At 43.6% G+C, this 16917-nt stretch overlaps 1 protein-coding gene across 2 annotated transcripts in view; it reads left to right on the top strand.

The window, feature by feature from the left end:
* Positions 1 to 16917, top strand: part of adam33 (ADAM metallopeptidase domain 33) — a 61273-nt gene that overhangs the window by 31144 nt on the left and 13212 nt on the right. For both annotated transcript variants that reach the window (XM_012963957.3, NM_001040013.2), the window contains 12 exon segments: positions 6720 to 6793; positions 10789 to 10864; positions 11834 to 11910; positions 12256 to 12445; positions 12937 to 13002; positions 13466 to 13537; positions 14838 to 15004; positions 15085 to 15169; positions 15271 to 15413; positions 15515 to 15692; positions 15807 to 15896; positions 16029 to 16224. In XM_012963957.3, the coding sequence (XP_012819411.2) occupies positions 6720 to 6793; positions 10789 to 10864; positions 11834 to 11910; positions 12256 to 12445; positions 12937 to 13002; positions 13466 to 13537; positions 14838 to 15004; positions 15085 to 15169; positions 15271 to 15413; positions 15515 to 15692; positions 15807 to 15896; positions 16029 to 16224 (1414 nt within the window).

Raw genomic sequence — 16917 nt, 5'->3', positions numbered from 1 at the left:
GAGGGGGGGGATATCACTCCAACTTGCAGCGCAGCAGTAAAGTGTGCCTGAGTCTGAGCTTTCAGAAGGAGCCAGCGCTACACATTAGAACTGCTTTCAGCTTACCTATTGTTTCTCCTACTCCCATGTAACTGGAGGAGTCCCAAGCCGGACTTGGATTTCTTACTATTGAGTGCTATTCTGATACCTACTGCTCCCTTCCCATTGTTCTGCTGATTGGCTGCTGTGGGTGAGGGGGGGGGGGATATCATTCCAACTTGCAGCGCAGCAGTAAAGTGTGACTGAAGTTTATCAGAGCACAGGTCACATGGCTGTGGCACCCTGGGAAATGAAGAATATGGCTAGCCCCATGGGAAAAACAGATTACAATGCAGGATTCTGCTGGAGAAGCTCTATTAACTGATGGGTTTTGAAAAAAATCATGTTTTCCCATGACAGTATTCCTTTAATAGGGTGATGTAAACAGCATCTCCAGCCGACTGGGTCATTGTGCGGCAAACCGGATCTTGACAGTATCAAGTTAAGGCCAGAAAAGAAAGTTAAGATTAAGCAGAACTATACAAACTGACACCTGCCGGAGACAAACAGCAACAACCACAGTTTTCCTTCCTGTTGCAGGAAAAACACTATTTAAACAGGAACCACACCACTGACACAACATGTTGATTTGCTGAATTCGACCATAATACCATCACCTTGGGTGCCCTTTTTATAATGCACATCTGTGGCTTCTCTTTCTAGCTGCTTCTTTTAAAGGGGGCAGGGAGTGGTTCATTCCTGCAGCCTCATTCTGCCCTGTGCAGAAATCCTTTATTCATTTAGGCATATAACTGTGTGTGGCGCTGCCCATGACACCCAGCTGGTAGCTATACCACGATAAGGGGTATATTCTATTGCATACAGAAGGTTACTGTTGTGGTCACTGGAATGGACGGCAGCCAGTACACCGGGAGTTAAAATAGTAGCACTTTGATGTGTTGGCCAGTTTTATCCAGGCCATTATTGAATTCCCACCGCAGCGAAAGGAAATAGAACAGCTCATTAACGTACCCCCCAAAACCCATAATTAGAGATAATATTATCCCAGATGAGACGCAAATGACATGCTGTCCTGTTCCAGTCTCACTGGCCAACAAAGGCCTCCGGGAGGGATAATTCACACTTTGCTCTGCTGAGCAGACGTTTCTGTTTTCCCTCTTGGATCCCAAAGCCTTTTCCCCCACAGCTATTCTTTACCTCCGAAGGGACAGGATTTCTCTGTGGCAGCAAACTGATAAGAGATGATGCTGTGTTTGGCAAAGCCTTTGGGGCTGTAATGGCAGGAAGGGGTGTAAGGGCAGAGAGGGGCATGAAATGTAACTGAGGCATCTTTATCAGTTGGAAATTTAGGATATGCTGATTAAAGGGACAGTATAATCTCTATAGTCGAATTGTAGCGTGCAGTCAGATTGGGTAATGGGAATAATTCCTGAAGTCCAGCAGGTCAGTCTGATTTGCTGTCTATACAAGGGGTTAATATGGTCAGGCAGTTTGTTTGGGTCTGGCTGCTTGAGCCATCCATTGCTGTACTACTGGGAAGCAGTTTAGACAGATGCCCTGTGATCCCTTTATCACTGAGGGGTTTTTTGGACAGAAAACCTGGTCAATGAATCCTTCACATGCATATTAGTGATAACAGTCTGGCCCAGACGTAAAGGTGGCCATACACGCACCGATATTATCGTACGAAACCTCGTTTCGTACGATAATCGGTGCGTGTATGGCATGTCAGCGAGCCGACCGATATCGCAGGAAGCTGCTGAAATCGGTCGGCTCGCCGATCGGCCAAGTTAGAAAATTTTGATCGGGCGCCATAGAAGGCGCCTGACCAAAATTCTCCCTTCAGAGCTGAATCGGCAGAAGGAGGTAGAAATCCTATTGTTTCTACCTCCTTACCTGCCGATTCAGCCCTGAATGGTGTGTGGCGGATCTGACGATGTTTTGTGCGACCGACGGTCGTACGAAACATCGTGAGATCGCCACGTGTATGGCCAGCATAAGAAGGACAATGTCTTATCATTTTTGTATCAAACATGTAACCAAATCCAATTGTTTGTGCCCTTGTGCTCCAGATCGCTAATTGAAAGATAAGATGACTGGAGTATGTTGGCCTAATTAAATTTGTCTTACACTAAGGGCTCTAGCACACGGGAAGATTAGTCGCCCGCGACAAAACTCCCTGTTCGCGGGCGACTAATCTCCGTGAGTTGCCTTCCCCTGCCATCCCATTGCCTCGCGAGGCTTTTTCGGTGATTTGCGCGAAATCGCGCCGCCGCGTGTGCCATCCCACCGGCGACTTACATTTCCGCCGGTGAGATGGCAGGTGAAGGCAACTTGGGGAGATTAGTCGCCCGCGAACAGGGAGTTTTGTCGCAGGCGACTAATCTCCCCGTGTGCCAGAGCCCTAAAGGTCCCCATACACGGGCCGATTCTAGCTTCTGATATGGGTCCCTTAGACTGATTCCGCAGCTAATCACCCAATGCGTGAAAGTTAGTTCACCATTTGATAAATATGCTTCTAAAGATCCCATGGGAATGAACAGAATAGTTTTTATGTATTAAGCTCTAAACTCACATTTTGATAAATCTGCCCCTAAAACGGAGGATGATTTAGGATGAGGATTAAGGATGAGGTTAAGTGGTTAGTCACAGCTGCTTTCTGACTAACGCTTTACACCAGTATATTGAGTCAGGCTTGACAGTAATACTGGGGTGTGGTTGCAATGCTGTGGATTCTGTGAGAGCGTCTCTGCTTCAACAACGCTTTTAACTACAATAATCAAAGTTTATCATAACCGTGGTAAAGTGAGTGAGCAATGCCATCCCCCCAGCTAGAATGTAAATTGGCGGTGGAATGGCATACGCGGCGCTGCAATGTCCCGCAGTCACCCAAAGTTTCCTCTCAAGACAACTTCGCAGGGACACGTATGCCATCCCACGGGCGATATACATTCTAGCCTGGGGGGATGGCATTGCGGGGAGAATAGTCGCCTGCAACAACAAAGATTTGTTGCGGGGCAACTAATCCCCCGATGTACCACTGCCCTTAGGGAGAAGACACTGGGCTACTAGTAGCAGCTACTTTTTCATAACTACTAAACACCAGAAAATCCCCTGCCATAGACAATACTAAGAATTGCCTCAACTAAAGGCCCCCATACACGGGACACCGATTTTTTACTGTCAAACGACTGATTCCTGAACGATCCGATACTATCGTTAAGTTATCGTATAGTTGATGGTGTACGAACGATCGTCGGCCCACTAATCGACCCGCCATTATCGTCCCCAAAATTGATCGGCCAGGTTTAAAGATTTTAGTCGTTTAACGATAAAATCTGCCAGTTGGTGTGAGTGTCAGACATTTGTCTTTGAACGATTGTTCTCTGCGCATGTCATGATTGCAAGCAACGGAAGTCAACGAACATAAATAAATACCGCTTCCGCACACGGATCGTACGTATTTTACGATAATGATACCATGAAATCTTTTGCAAATTATCATTGCCCGTGGATGGCATATCGTATGGAAACCCGATCGCCATACGTTCGTTTGTCGATATAATCGTTCGTCGCACAACGAGTGAAATCGCCTCGTGTATGGGGACCTTTAAACACACGTAGAGACAATTATCAGTAAATGATCAGCACTGTCTATTTTAGTTGCCACAATAAGTAGTTGCTACTAGTAGCTCTGTGTGTCTTCACCCTTAGATCAAGACATTAAGTAAAGTTAGTAGCCTAGTGGCAGAGCCCCTAGTACAGGCACCCCTAGAAGTATTAGGGCTTGAATGTAAACTGCCGGTGGGATGGCATACGCGGTGCCGAAATCGGCGAAGTTGCCTCTTGAGGCAACTTCCGAGATTTCGGGAAATCGCGGCACCGCGTATGCCATCCCACCCACGATTTACTTTCAAGCCGGTGGGATGGCATATCGGGGAGATTAGTCACCTGCGACAAGGGAGATTTGTTGCGGGCGACTAATCTCCCCGTCTACCATGGACCTAAGTGCAATGGGTGCACACTAGGAGATTAGTTGGCCTTAGTAAATCTGTAATACCGTGGGTAGTCTCCTAAAAATGCTTTCCCACCGGCAGTTATGTAATTCTCATGTAGGGGAAACATATGCTTCGTGTTTCCCAAGTAGTACAAGTTTGCTTGTGAGGCAACTTGTATGTTTCACAACCACCAATTTGCATTATTGCAGAAGGGGAGGAAACTAGGGATATTCTGCCACTTATGGTGCCATTGGCCTAAATGGAATTTACATGTGGAGTCTGCACAGCAGAAAGAGCTAGGGCTGAGTCATTAGTCTGGGTGCCTCATTGCAAAGGGCAGGAAATGAAGGTGTGTGTGTAGCTTGTGGTTTACAACTGGTTAAAGTGGAAGGGAAGGCCATGCTGCTAAGCATAATGGAGTGGTGCAGACAGATATCTGTGCCAGCCTTATTATGTATACAACCCCTACTGATGTTCTGAGAGTAGTGACTGCTGAGATTCCCCTTTTTGCAGCCAAAAGTTTCAGATATCAAACCCTGGACCCTTTTGTTAGCTGTGGGGGGCTTTCCCCAAGGATTAAGGCTGAAACCAAACACAGAATGCACTGTTAATAAATAATAACTGCTGGTATTTATGCCCTAAGAATATCATTTATTAAAAGGGGTTGTTCACTTTTATATTAACCTTTAGTATGATGTGCTATTCTGAGTCAATTTGCAATTTTATTATTTGAGGTTTCTGAATTATTTAGCTTTTTGTTCAGCAGCTTTATGATTGCCAGGGTTCAAATTATCCTAGCAACCAGGCAGTGGTTTGAATGAGTAATAAACCCTAACAATACAATTGTAGCCTCATAGAGCAATAGTTTTTTGGCTGCTGGGATCAGTGACCCCCATTTGAAAGCTGTAAAGAGTCAGGAAAGGAAATCATTAAAAAACTAACAAAAAATGAAGGGCTTTTAAAACGTTTTAAAGAACAGTAACACCAAAAAATGAAAGTGTATAAAAGTAATTATAGTATAATGCACTGTTGCCCTGCACTGGTACAACTGGTGTGTTTGCCTCAGTAACACTACTATAGTTTATATAAACAAAGCTGCTGTGTAGCCCCGGGGGCAGCCATTCAATGGAGAAAAGGCACAGGTTACATTGCAGATAACAGATAAAACCCCATTATATTCTACAGTGTTTATCTGTTATCTACTATGTGCCTTTTCTCCATTTTTCCAGCTTTAAAGGAACAGTAACACCAAAAAATGAAAGAGCTTTAAAGTAATAAAAATATAATGCACTGTTGCCCTGCACTGGTAAAACTGGTGTGTTTGCTACAGTAACACTACTATAATTGATAAAATAAGCTGCTGTGTAGCCACGGGGGCAGCAATTCAAGCTGGAAAAAAGGAGAAAAGGCACAGGTTACATAGCAGATAACAGATAAGTTCTGTAGAATACAATAGTGTTTTATCTGTTATCTGCTATGTGCCTGTGCCTTTTCTCCTTTGAATGGCTGCCCCCATGGCTACATAGCAGCTTATTTATATAAATTATAGTAGACTTTCTGAAGTAAACACACAACTTTTACCAGTGCAGGGCAGCAGCACATTATATTTTTGTTACTTTTATATACTTTCATTTTTTGGTGTTACTGTTCCTTTAATGGCTGCCCCACTATAGAGCAGCTTATTTATATAAACACATACCTGTAAATATAAAAACATAAAAAATATGATTTTACCAGTGCAGGGCAACAGTACATTTTGATATAATTACAATTTCAGTTTTTGGTGTTACTGGATCCAAATTGGCAGCTGAAATCTGCCCGTGTATGGCCACCTTAACACATAGCAACCAGCAATCAGATGTTTTCTTTTATTATGGTAACTGTATCAGATCAGTAAAGGTTAAAACTGCTGCTTGGTAGTTGTGGTTTTGTGGTCTGAGGGAAATTACATCTTTATTTGTGCATTAACATAATTGCTTCTGTAGGTAACCCACCTTGTTGCAGCAGATTGATAGTAGCTGTAGAAAACCGTACAAGGCTATAGGTAGCCATCAGTGCTGTAAGGGTGAAGACACACAGAGCTACTAGTAGCAGCTACTTGTTGTGGCTACTACAAAAGACAATGCTGGTCATTTAGTGATAATTGTCTCTACGTGTGTTTTAGCGTTTAAGCAGAGGCAATTCTCAGTATTGTCTATGGCAGAGTATTTTTTGGAGCTTAGTAGCCTTGAAAAAGTAGCTGCTACTAGTAGCCCAGTGTGTCTTCACCCTAAGGGCTCTGGCACACGGGGAGATTAGGCGCCCGCGACAAATCTCCCTTGTCACGGGCGACTAATCTCCCGAACTACCATGCCACCAGCGAACATGTAAGTCGCCGGTGGGATGGTACACGCTGCGCAGGCGATTTCGGTAAATCGCCGAAGTTGCCTCGCGAGGCATTTTCAGCGATTTACCGAAATCGTGCCGCCGTGTGTGCCATCCCACCGGCGACTTACATTTTCACCGGTGGGATGGCAACTCGGGGAGATTAGTCGCCCGCGAACAGGGAGATTTGTCGCGGGCGACTAATCTCCCCGTGTGCCAGAGCCCTAAAGCTATATACCATTCTACTTTATCAGAGAATTAAACTCATTTAAAGCACATATCTTTTTCTAAACATTTACCTCTTTATATTTCTTACAGGGGACTCCAGACCGGGGAGAAATACTGGTGACATCAGAAGGAAGGCGGTTGATCCTGAAAGTGGAGAGAAATCAGTAGGTTTTCTTGTTCTTTTTCACAAGTCAAGCTAAAAATAGAAAATAACAGTGTTACCTTTACTGAGCTACTGATCACATAGGTACTTTTAAAGGGTAAGTTCATTTCATTCAGGGTTTGGATCTGAATGCATTACAATTGTTGCCCTGCAATCAATGCAATCAATGCAATCAATGCAATGTGAAAAACAGTCTGATTGAGCAAGGGCTCCTGCTAGTGGCCAAAGCTCTTTCTCTCTGTTCTAATAGATGCTGTTCTACCATAAAGCAAGGTTGCCTGCTGTGGTTCAAGGGTTGCAAAAAGCTGCTTTTAATACCAGAATTATCTCTTTTTTTTCACCACGAATCCTACCCATAATGTATGTGCTGAGAAGTCAGTGTGGATGTTGGTTTTGGGTGGGCTTTCTGTCTTTACCAGGTCTGGTTTAGGTAACAGACATTACTGGCACCTATAAACCATTATTCTCCTACAGTCCCTCCCCAATTCCTGTGCATTTGTTATGTCCACATGAGTACAATGAATTCCCCAGGCCAATAAAGCCCTTACTTGTTAACTGGAACAATGACAAACATGTTCTGTCTCCAGAATTCAGCAGATTTTCAGGTCTGGGCAGTAGGATATGAGCTCCACAGGCTGCAAGGTTGTTTGTTTTGTCCTTTAATGCCTTTGTACATAAAGGAAGCTACAATTAGAGCGGCTTTTATGTTTGCCAGAATAATAAACAACACAAGATTATCTAGAAATATCAGGTCTTTGATTCCAGCACAATGCACCTGACGCAGTTGTTTCTGATTCACCATAATGACCCAGACTGTACATGCATTTAATTGGGCGCAACTGGGCAGAAGTCGGCCTGTGTGTTGCACCTATTGACTAGATTGCGCCCAGCCTTCCAGACCTCATGCATCAGACCTCCAGCAATAGAGCCGCACTGTCAGCCAATGTCCAATCGAAAAATATATTTAGGGGGGAGCACAAGACAAAATGCAAAATTGCTGCAAAAAAAGTGCTTTTATTTTTATGCCATACAGGACGACGGCCGTGTATGGCATAAAAATAAAAGCACTTTATTGCAGCAATTTTGCATTTTGTCTCATGCTACCCCCTATATATATTTTTCGATTGTTGCACCTATTGAGGCTGGGTGATGGTCAGGTGATGTAGCTAGCGCCATTTTGGAACAGAAGGGCTGTGAGGATCGGAGCACAACCACGCGGAAGTGCACAAATATTACTACTGCCATTATAAATGAACCAGAAATCACTATTCATATGTTTTTCATTCCTGCTGCAGAAAAAAGAAGTTAAAATGGAATGCAATATTTTAGGTTGTGTTCAGAGACTACCAATCACCACCAAGGCAGCCAATCCCCCCCATAGTGGTGAAATGTGGACTTTTACTCAGTAGTTGCTTGAATGCTTGGCCTGTCAGCACCACACGTGCTCTAGGCAGTATGTTTTCCTTAGATTACTATGAGAAGTGCTGACAGGCTGATAGGGCTGCCTGACCTCTGTATTCTGCTTGATTACAGCGCCACACAAAGCACCCCAGTACCATAGCCAAAAACCTTCTTTTGCTTTCCAGGATCTTTTTGGCCACATAAAGTCATAATGGTCATAATGTAATACACCCACACCCCCACCCCCACTGTGCTCATAGGGTTAAAACATGCATGTCCTAAGCCACTCATGTAACAGATACGTCTCTTGCGTTCTTGGACAGTGGCCTAGACAGAATGTGTTGGGAGTAGGGAAACAGTCTGGCTCTTGGAAACTAATATAGAGATAGAGAAACTTGGAGGGCGCATTAGGATATCTCATGAAAGCAAATGCTCATTAAAGTAAATATATTTAGATAATCTTGAGCATGTATCTGGACAAAACTCCACATGGTTCTAGGAAGAAGAATAAATAACGGATGTAGGAGACCAAGATATATTGTGGATCCCAATGGGATCCTGGCCTATGCAAAGTTCTTTTATGTTTAAAGTTCATCTTCCCCAGAGTTTTGGAGGTACAAGCCAGGGTCCCCATAATGTCTAGTACCTTTTTGGGCAAATAGTGACTTATCCTAAGACTGGAGGAGCTAAACCTGGGCATACATAGGAAGTAGGGATGCACCGAATCCAGGATTTGGTTCGGGATTTTCGGCAGAATTTGGCCGAATCCACACTCCTGGTCAAACCGAATCCATATCCTTAAATTCAGGTGACTTTTTGTTACATAAACACGGCAGTTCAAAATTAGCAAATTAGGATTCTGATTTGGTTCAGTATTCGGCTGAATATTTTACGAAGGATTTGGCCAAATCTAAAAATAGTGGATTTGGTGCATCCCTAATAGGATGATCTTATTAGTGGATGTTTTGTTGGCCAAATTGGGCAGCTCAAGTTGACCATGCCGACTACATGCCCTGAGATTTTACCCTGCATGCTATTATCTCCATTTTGTAGCTTTTAAACATTTTGCAGTTATAGCTAAAGAGTTTATTATTTTTGCTTGTTCCTACTCTTTAGCTATTGTAGTGGTCATTACCTAATACCTATAGACTGAGGTTTCGCTTGTGAGACCATCTACATTCACTGTATTTTGCTATTTTTTCAATTGCCTTTTTATTTTTTCTATTTTTGGAGGCAAGAAACATGCACACCGTTACTTGTTCTTAAATCTACCCAGCCAGGATCTGATCCTGCTTCTGGTTTGGAAATAAAAAGGAACTTTTTAAACACAAACAGCTGTACTACCTACTGACACAGTCAGCAAATTTCTGCAATAAGAAGGTTTTTGTTACTGGCTTGTGTCTGCAGACGGAGACCCTGCAGAACCAGTAACATGAGGCTCATTTTTTGGGTATTATGTTATAAATGTATTTAAAAATCTGAGCTGTCAACCATATCTTGCCTGCCCCGCCTCTATGCTGAAGGCAGGCAATATATGATTGACAACTCAGATTTTTAATTAAATTTGCTTTATCTTTCTATTCAGCACTTCCTAGATATCACCTAGATGGCAAATGCATAAGATTTTGGGGTGTTACAAAGCTTGCCTAAATAACAGTGTATACAAAATGGCACTGGCCTGCTGGCTGTAACTGTAAATTTCAAGACTAAAGGGAAAAAAAAATAATTTTAAAGTTTATTTTGCTCAACTAACATGATAGAAAAGGAATTATTTTTTAGTGTGACAAGGTTTTTCAAGGTTTAATTTCACTATTAGTTCAGAATAAAGGTGGTCATACACGGGCCGATTTTAGCTGCCGATATGGGTCCCTTAGACCAATTCGGCAGCTAATCGGCCCGTGTATGGGCACTACCGACGGGCCTGTCCGACTGACATCTGGTCTGAAATTGGACAGATATCGACCGGGCAGATTAAAAAATTTAGCCAGATCGGGGACCACATCGGCTCGTTGATGCGGTCCCCGAACCGACTGCACCCATTACCGTTGTTATAATTCGATCGTTTAGCCAAGGGCAAAACAACCGAATTAGCCTAAATTCGCCCAATATCACCCAGGCGTATTTGAAGAAGATCCGTTCGCTTGGCGACCTCGCCAAGCGTGCGGATCTTAATGTGTATGGCCACCTTTAGGTTTTCACATTCATTTGTTTTTATTGGGATTATTCTACTCACTTACTGAAGGTCCGATGGAAATGAAACCTGCACAAATGCAGCTCAAGCTGCAAGTAATAAGAATTAAAATTGATTGGGAAACTGAGGCTTCATGTGAGGTCTGCAAACTCCCCCTAGCAGGGAACATAATGCTTGTGTTACTTGTGCTCCTATAGGAAAATTGAGTTTGTGTATTTAGATAGCATTCCAGTAACAATACGCTTTATTATTACAGGGCAGTATGATAAAATGTTCCCTGCCTTGTACATTTGTACTGTTTATACTTTCACGCATGTTTGTGGCTCAGTGCCCAGTGTGATAATTAGGGGAATACAATACTTTCTCAATATTTAGATCCTAAACCTTTCCCTGTTCCCTTGCAGCCGCCTGTTTGCGCCCGGCTACACTGAGACACATTACACTGATGGGCAGATGGTCACATTGTCTCCCAATCACACGGTAAGTCAGACTGTGAGTTCTTGAAGTCTATGCTTTCTCCAAAAGCCAATGTGATGCTGTCAGTGAAAGGCTACCCACTCAAGAATGGAGAGCTCAGCCTGTATAAAAATCCCTTTTTGTAGGTGGGGTGCTGACCAGTACACAATAGGAGTCACTCTTAAGGTGGCCATACACGGGCCAATAAGCTGCCGAATCGTTCTAAAGGACATCGGCAGCTGAAATCGGCCCGTGTATGGCCACCTTCAGAGTGACTCCTATTGTGTAGGATATATATATAGAGTAGAGATGGGGAAGGTAAATGGGAGGGTTAGAACAAGGGGTGGGGTTAAACCGAATACAATTTAGAGCACAGGTGCAAAATCACAAGTATTCAATGAGAAAGAAAGTTCATATATCAATGTCCATGTTTTAGCATCCAGCTGTCTTTCCCTGGTGTGGAGAAAGTGTAATCATGTGTGCACATGTAAAATAGGCAATAAAGACCATAGTAATAGGCTAATAATGGATAATATATGTTACCTCAACCACATCCTGCACATCAAACCTTCAAGCACTTCCGTTGTTGTGTTGATCAGTAACCTGCCTACTGATAGGCCTATGGCTTCTCCTCCCCAATGGATTTCCAGCTCTGAGCCTCTTGTATACTCAACTCAACACTCTATTAGGACAGAAATGTTTAGACTTTGTGTCCCCACATATTAAAGTTGCAGTTTTATGTAAATATTAGTAGTGATCCAGAGACGTTGCCCTGATGCCATACTTCCATGTGCTTTGCTTGGTGCCCATTAGGAAGAGCTGTCTTGATTCAGCTGATCCATTGGGTCATTCATTGGTCCACAACAACTAGCAAGCCCATAGTTTTGCCTAGTGATCCCACCTTATCACCACTGCTGATCCATTAGATATGTGCAATTTCTCACTTATTGAGTACCTAAACTTCTGTAACCCACTTTCCTTTTATACTCACAGGAGCATTGCTATTACCATGGACAAGTGCAAGGCTATGATGACTCCTCTGTCGCTCTCACCACCTGCTCAGGAATCAGGTAACACTCATTCTTGTATAGACATAACTGACAAGTACAATGTCATCCACATTGACATTGCTCTCTATCTAGAGGCCATAAGAGACCCTCCATGGTGGTCTTTTTCTCCCTCATGCAGTCCATTAGGTGCCTTGGGTTTAATCATTGAAATGCTTGATTGTTTATTTTTGAGTCCCAACAAAATGACAGACACTGGGAGGAAGAGGACTTTTAAATAAGTACGATGTACAAGAAGTAGAGTCCTGTGTTATAAATGAATTGCTTGATACCTCTATGTAAAGATAGGATTGGTTGGGCTCATCGGCACTAAATCCTTCATTCCTTCTGCTTAATGTCCTTTTCTAGTGGTTTGATTGTGCTGAGAACTAATGACAGCTACTACCTGAGTCCCCTGGAGGTATCAGGTAAAGAAACTCATTCACTGGTCCGCACTGAACACCTGCCGATCAAAGGTGGGAGCTGTGGGCATGAAGGACATTCAGGAAGCACCACCTCTTACTTCAAGGAGTTTACAGCACCTCCTGGCCATCACAGGGTAAGCTTAGAGTGGTTGACGGCAACCCAAGCTAGGGGTAGGGGAGAAATTACAAAGGCCCCCAAAACTGTACTGTACTGTTGCACTGGGAATATGTATTATAACTATTCATATTATTTACTTAGGGGAGCAGACAGTTAGGCAGTGGGTAGAAGAAGTAGTAAGTGGGGTTGGCATAGGGGATGTTTTTGTTTTTATAATCAGGGAGTCCTCTTTTACTAGTGATAGTGACATGTTTAATTATGAATAGGAACATGTTAGTATTGCTTTACGATAGAGCGATGGTCTGCCAATATGAGAAAATTAATTTATTAGGCAACTCGGCTGGTCCGGCAATTTGGACCCCATGATAAAAACCTGCAACAAATATGTTCCAAATGTATGTAGGTTTTCATGTCCCATTTCTTCCTTCCTGCTGGTCTGGGCAGGGAGAAAGCACATGAGAACATCCAGCCTTCTCACCAGTTCTGACCTTCTGTCTTCCTATCCAGGTAAGGAGGAACGTCTGGAGGTCTCAGAAATACATGGAGCTATTTATTGTTGCAGATTACAGCATGGTGAGTAGAAATTGGGCCCTCCGAATATGATGTGGGGCAAACTTGTACTTGCACCTAACTAAGATGCAATTAATCTGTATTGGTGCAAACAGTCCTTTTGGGTTTATTTAATGCTTAAATAATTTTTACAAGACTGAAGGTATGGAGAACAATATTATGGAAAGACCTCTTATCCAGAAAACCTCTAGTCCTGAGCATTCTGGATAATAGATCCCACACCTGTATATGATGGGTGACAAGATAAGGAACCTCTATGCTTCCTGCTGTTCTGATCAGTGGGGCTGTCTGCCCAAATGATTTAAACAATAAAAAGGTGTCCATACTGTGTATGGCCCCCTTATACATTATGTGCTGGATAATTTACAGGGTTACCTGGTGTATGGCTGCTTTATACCAAACTGACATCGGTTACTACACTGGCAGCAAAACTGTATGTCTGATGTGTCTCTCTTCTCTCCAACAGTTTATGAAACAGAATCGGAATCTAGGCAGCACGAAGCAACGTGTCCTTGAAATTGCCAATTATGTAGACAAGGCAAGTACTAGTTATATTTTACATGCTCTATGGTAAGGGAGGGGTTAATAGTGAATAAATCACACCCTCCCTCACAGGTTATTATCTTGCAGGTATCTGTTATTTGGAAACCTGTTATCCTGAATGCTCTCATTTTCCACAGTGTCCTATTTAAACAATGATCACCTTGGTAAAACAATCCTATTGACTTTTTACAATTTTGCCTTATGGCGGTTTCCTCCCAAAAAGATTCCTTATCTGGAACATGGTTATCCAACTGGAGGCCTGCGAGCCAGATGTGGCCCTCCAAAAGATTTTTATGGCATCCCTCTGTCTCCTCAGAGGCTCCATAGACTTCACTATACTGTATGTCATCATTAATTTAATCTGGCCCTCCAACTTGCTGTATAAGATATAATTGGCCTATTACATGTAATTATTTGGACGGCTTTGATCTAGAAGACTCCAGGTCTCAATCATTCTGCATAGGAGTTCCACTACCTGTATAGCAAATCCTTATCAAACTAAAATATCTTGTTTTGCTTTATATTAACTGGATGAAACTGAGACAAAACCATTTCCTCCTATAGAGGGGCAATTATTAGTAAAAGAAGCCTATGATCTATAGGCTTACTTACTTTAATGACAGCTCCAAAAAAGCTGGGAGTAAAGTGGACAAGAGGTGGGACCTGGGATGAAGCAAGAGAAGGAAATGGGAAGAAGCTGAGGAGATATGGAAATAGTGTGGATGTGGGTGAGAGTAAAGGTCCCCATACACGGGCCGATTCTGGCTGCCGATATCGGTCCGACTCGGCAGCTTATCGACCCATGTATGGGCATTACCGATGGGCCTCCCCGACCAATATCTGGCCTAAAATCGGCAAGATCTCGATCGGGCTCGTTGATGCTCCAGGGCCAAACGATCGAATTAGCCTGGATTCTCCCGATATCGCCCACCCGTAGGTGGGGGATATCGGGAGAAGATCTGCTCGCTTGGCGACATCGCCAGGTGATTGGATCGGCCCGTGTATGGGGACCTTAAGAGGTGTCAGAGAAGGGAAACATGAAGAAAGAAACAAAAAGGAAATCAAATGTGAGATTCTAAGGGGTTACTGTGGGATGCAATAAAATAGTATCTGAGAAAGGGAAAAGCTTTATGAGAGGGAATGGATTAGCTGTGAGATGAAAGGTAAGGAATGTAGAATGAAATCTAAAAGACTGAGAAGAATAGATGTTATATGAGAGAGGAGTTTAATATATTATAGAGACTGGATAAGAGATTGGTGTATGACGGTGGTAACTGACACTCTTCTCTATGCAGTTCTACATGTCCATGAACATCAAGGTGGCTCTGATAGGGCTGGAAGTCTGGACAGAGAGGGATCAATGTGATGTGAATGATGATGCCAACGACAGCCTGAGATCGTTCCTACAGTGGAAGCAAAAGTTGAGGTCCCGGAAGAAGCACGATAACGCGCAGCTAATCACGTGAGTGTGAGCCATCCCTCTCTGTGTATTGGCTGGGTGTCATTAATGTTTCAAGTACAATATCATATCTTGTCTTATAGAGGGGTGACGTTTAAAGGAACAACCATTGGGATGGCACCACTGGAAGGCATGTGCACTGCTGAGAACTCAGGGGGAGTCAGTATGGTAAGTGGGTGCTAACAATTACTAATAAATGCCATATGCAATTGCAGCAGCGACTTTACAGCCCCACTGTTTAACCAGCTTACATTATGGGCCTCTTCTAGGATCACTCAGAAAATGCAATTGGAGCTGCTGCAACAATGGCCCATGAAATTGGACACAATTTTGGAATGAGCCACGACAATGACGGCTGCTGTGTGGAGGCCACTCCGGAACAAGGAGGCTGTATCATGGCGGCTTCCACTGGGTAAGGGGACAGGTGACAGAGAACATCTGAGACCTGATTTCTGGAAGTTACAGGATCATGTTTCTCACATGTAAATGGCTTGCTGTCTCATTCTCTCTCAGGCATCCCTTCCCTCGCAAGTTCAGCCGGTGCAGTCAGCAGCAGCTTATGAGTTATTTCAGGAAGGGGGGTGGAATGTGCCTGTTCAACATGCCAAACACCAATGACCTCGTGATGGGGAAAAAGTGTGGAAATGGGTTCCTGGAGGAAGGAGAGCAGTGTGACTGTGGGGAGCCAGAGGTGAGTATGTCTCAGAGTTGTACTGGTTTTTCACCCTCTGCTGAAGGACAAGGTGCAAAATAATGTCCCTTAAAAGTCTTGTTCTTTATGTGACTGGCTGTTTCCCTTTCACAGGAATGCACTAATCCCTGCTGCAATGCAAATAACTGCACTTTAAAGGCCGGCGCCAAGTGCGCTCATGGCGAATGTTGCCAGGATTGTAGGGTAAGTGACACACACCACTGCTCACGTTTCCAAAGACAGCTGGCAACTGGGCCTTTGCCTGTGCAAAATGAGCTTGCTTCTAGTATTGGAAACCTCACCTGACTTTTATGGTGCTGAATTGTCTTTTTCCAGCTGAAATCTGCAGGGACTCAGTGCCGGGAAATGGCTGGATCCTGTGACCTTCCAGAATTCTGCACGGGGGATGCCCCTTTCTGTCCCTCCAATGTGTATATGCTGGATGGGTCCTCATGTGCTTTTGGGGAGGCATACTGTTATAATGGCATGTGTCTCACTCACCAGCAGCAGTGTATCCATCTTTGGGGTTCAGGTAACTTTCACATCTCCTTCTGGCTTCATAATTCTACTGTACAGTGCTGCGTACATAAGTAGTGTTTTATAAATAAAGATATACATACATAACACCAGGCAGTAGCTGGCTTTGCGATTGGCCTTTCTCTCTTATATCTCCCTGTCTTGCCGGCACTGTATGTATATTTGCTGTGTGCCACTAGGTGTGCTGTTCTAAATGGCTTAACAAAACATTTATTATCAGGCCCGGATTTGAGGCAAGGCCACAAAGGTCCAGGCCTAGGGCGGCAAAAATTTAGGGGAGGCATGCCACCCTGCCGCAACAAAATTATGAAATTCTGCTCCCATACGGAGCAATGGGGACCTCTCCCTACTGCTCTGTATCGGAGTTTAAATGTTAGCAGGGTGACAAATGGGGGCAGCCTTGGGGCACCCGGATAAGAAATCTGGCGATGTCTATTATACTGGTAAAGGAGTACTATTAATGGGTAAAGATCATTGATAAAAGCATGGGAATACATTATGGTGTAAATGCCAAGTATTGCCATTGTTCCCTAGAGGAAGCAAAACTGCAGTGGAAATTATTTTACATTGAATGCGCTGCATCTCTCCATTGCCTGCTTGTATGTATGGGGGTGAGGTTACGTCTGTGTTGTTATAGCATGTCTCAGAGTATACCTGCTCACTGGTTTGTGTGTTGCTCCCTGAACAG

Source organism: Xenopus tropicalis, chromosome 1, assembly GCF_000004195.4.
Source record: "Xenopus tropicalis strain Nigerian chromosome 1, UCB_Xtro_10.0, whole genome shotgun sequence".
NCBI classification, from domain to species: Eukaryota; Metazoa; Chordata; class Amphibia; order Anura; family Pipidae; genus Xenopus; species Xenopus tropicalis.
This window is presented reverse-complemented; position numbering and strand designations above follow the sequence as displayed.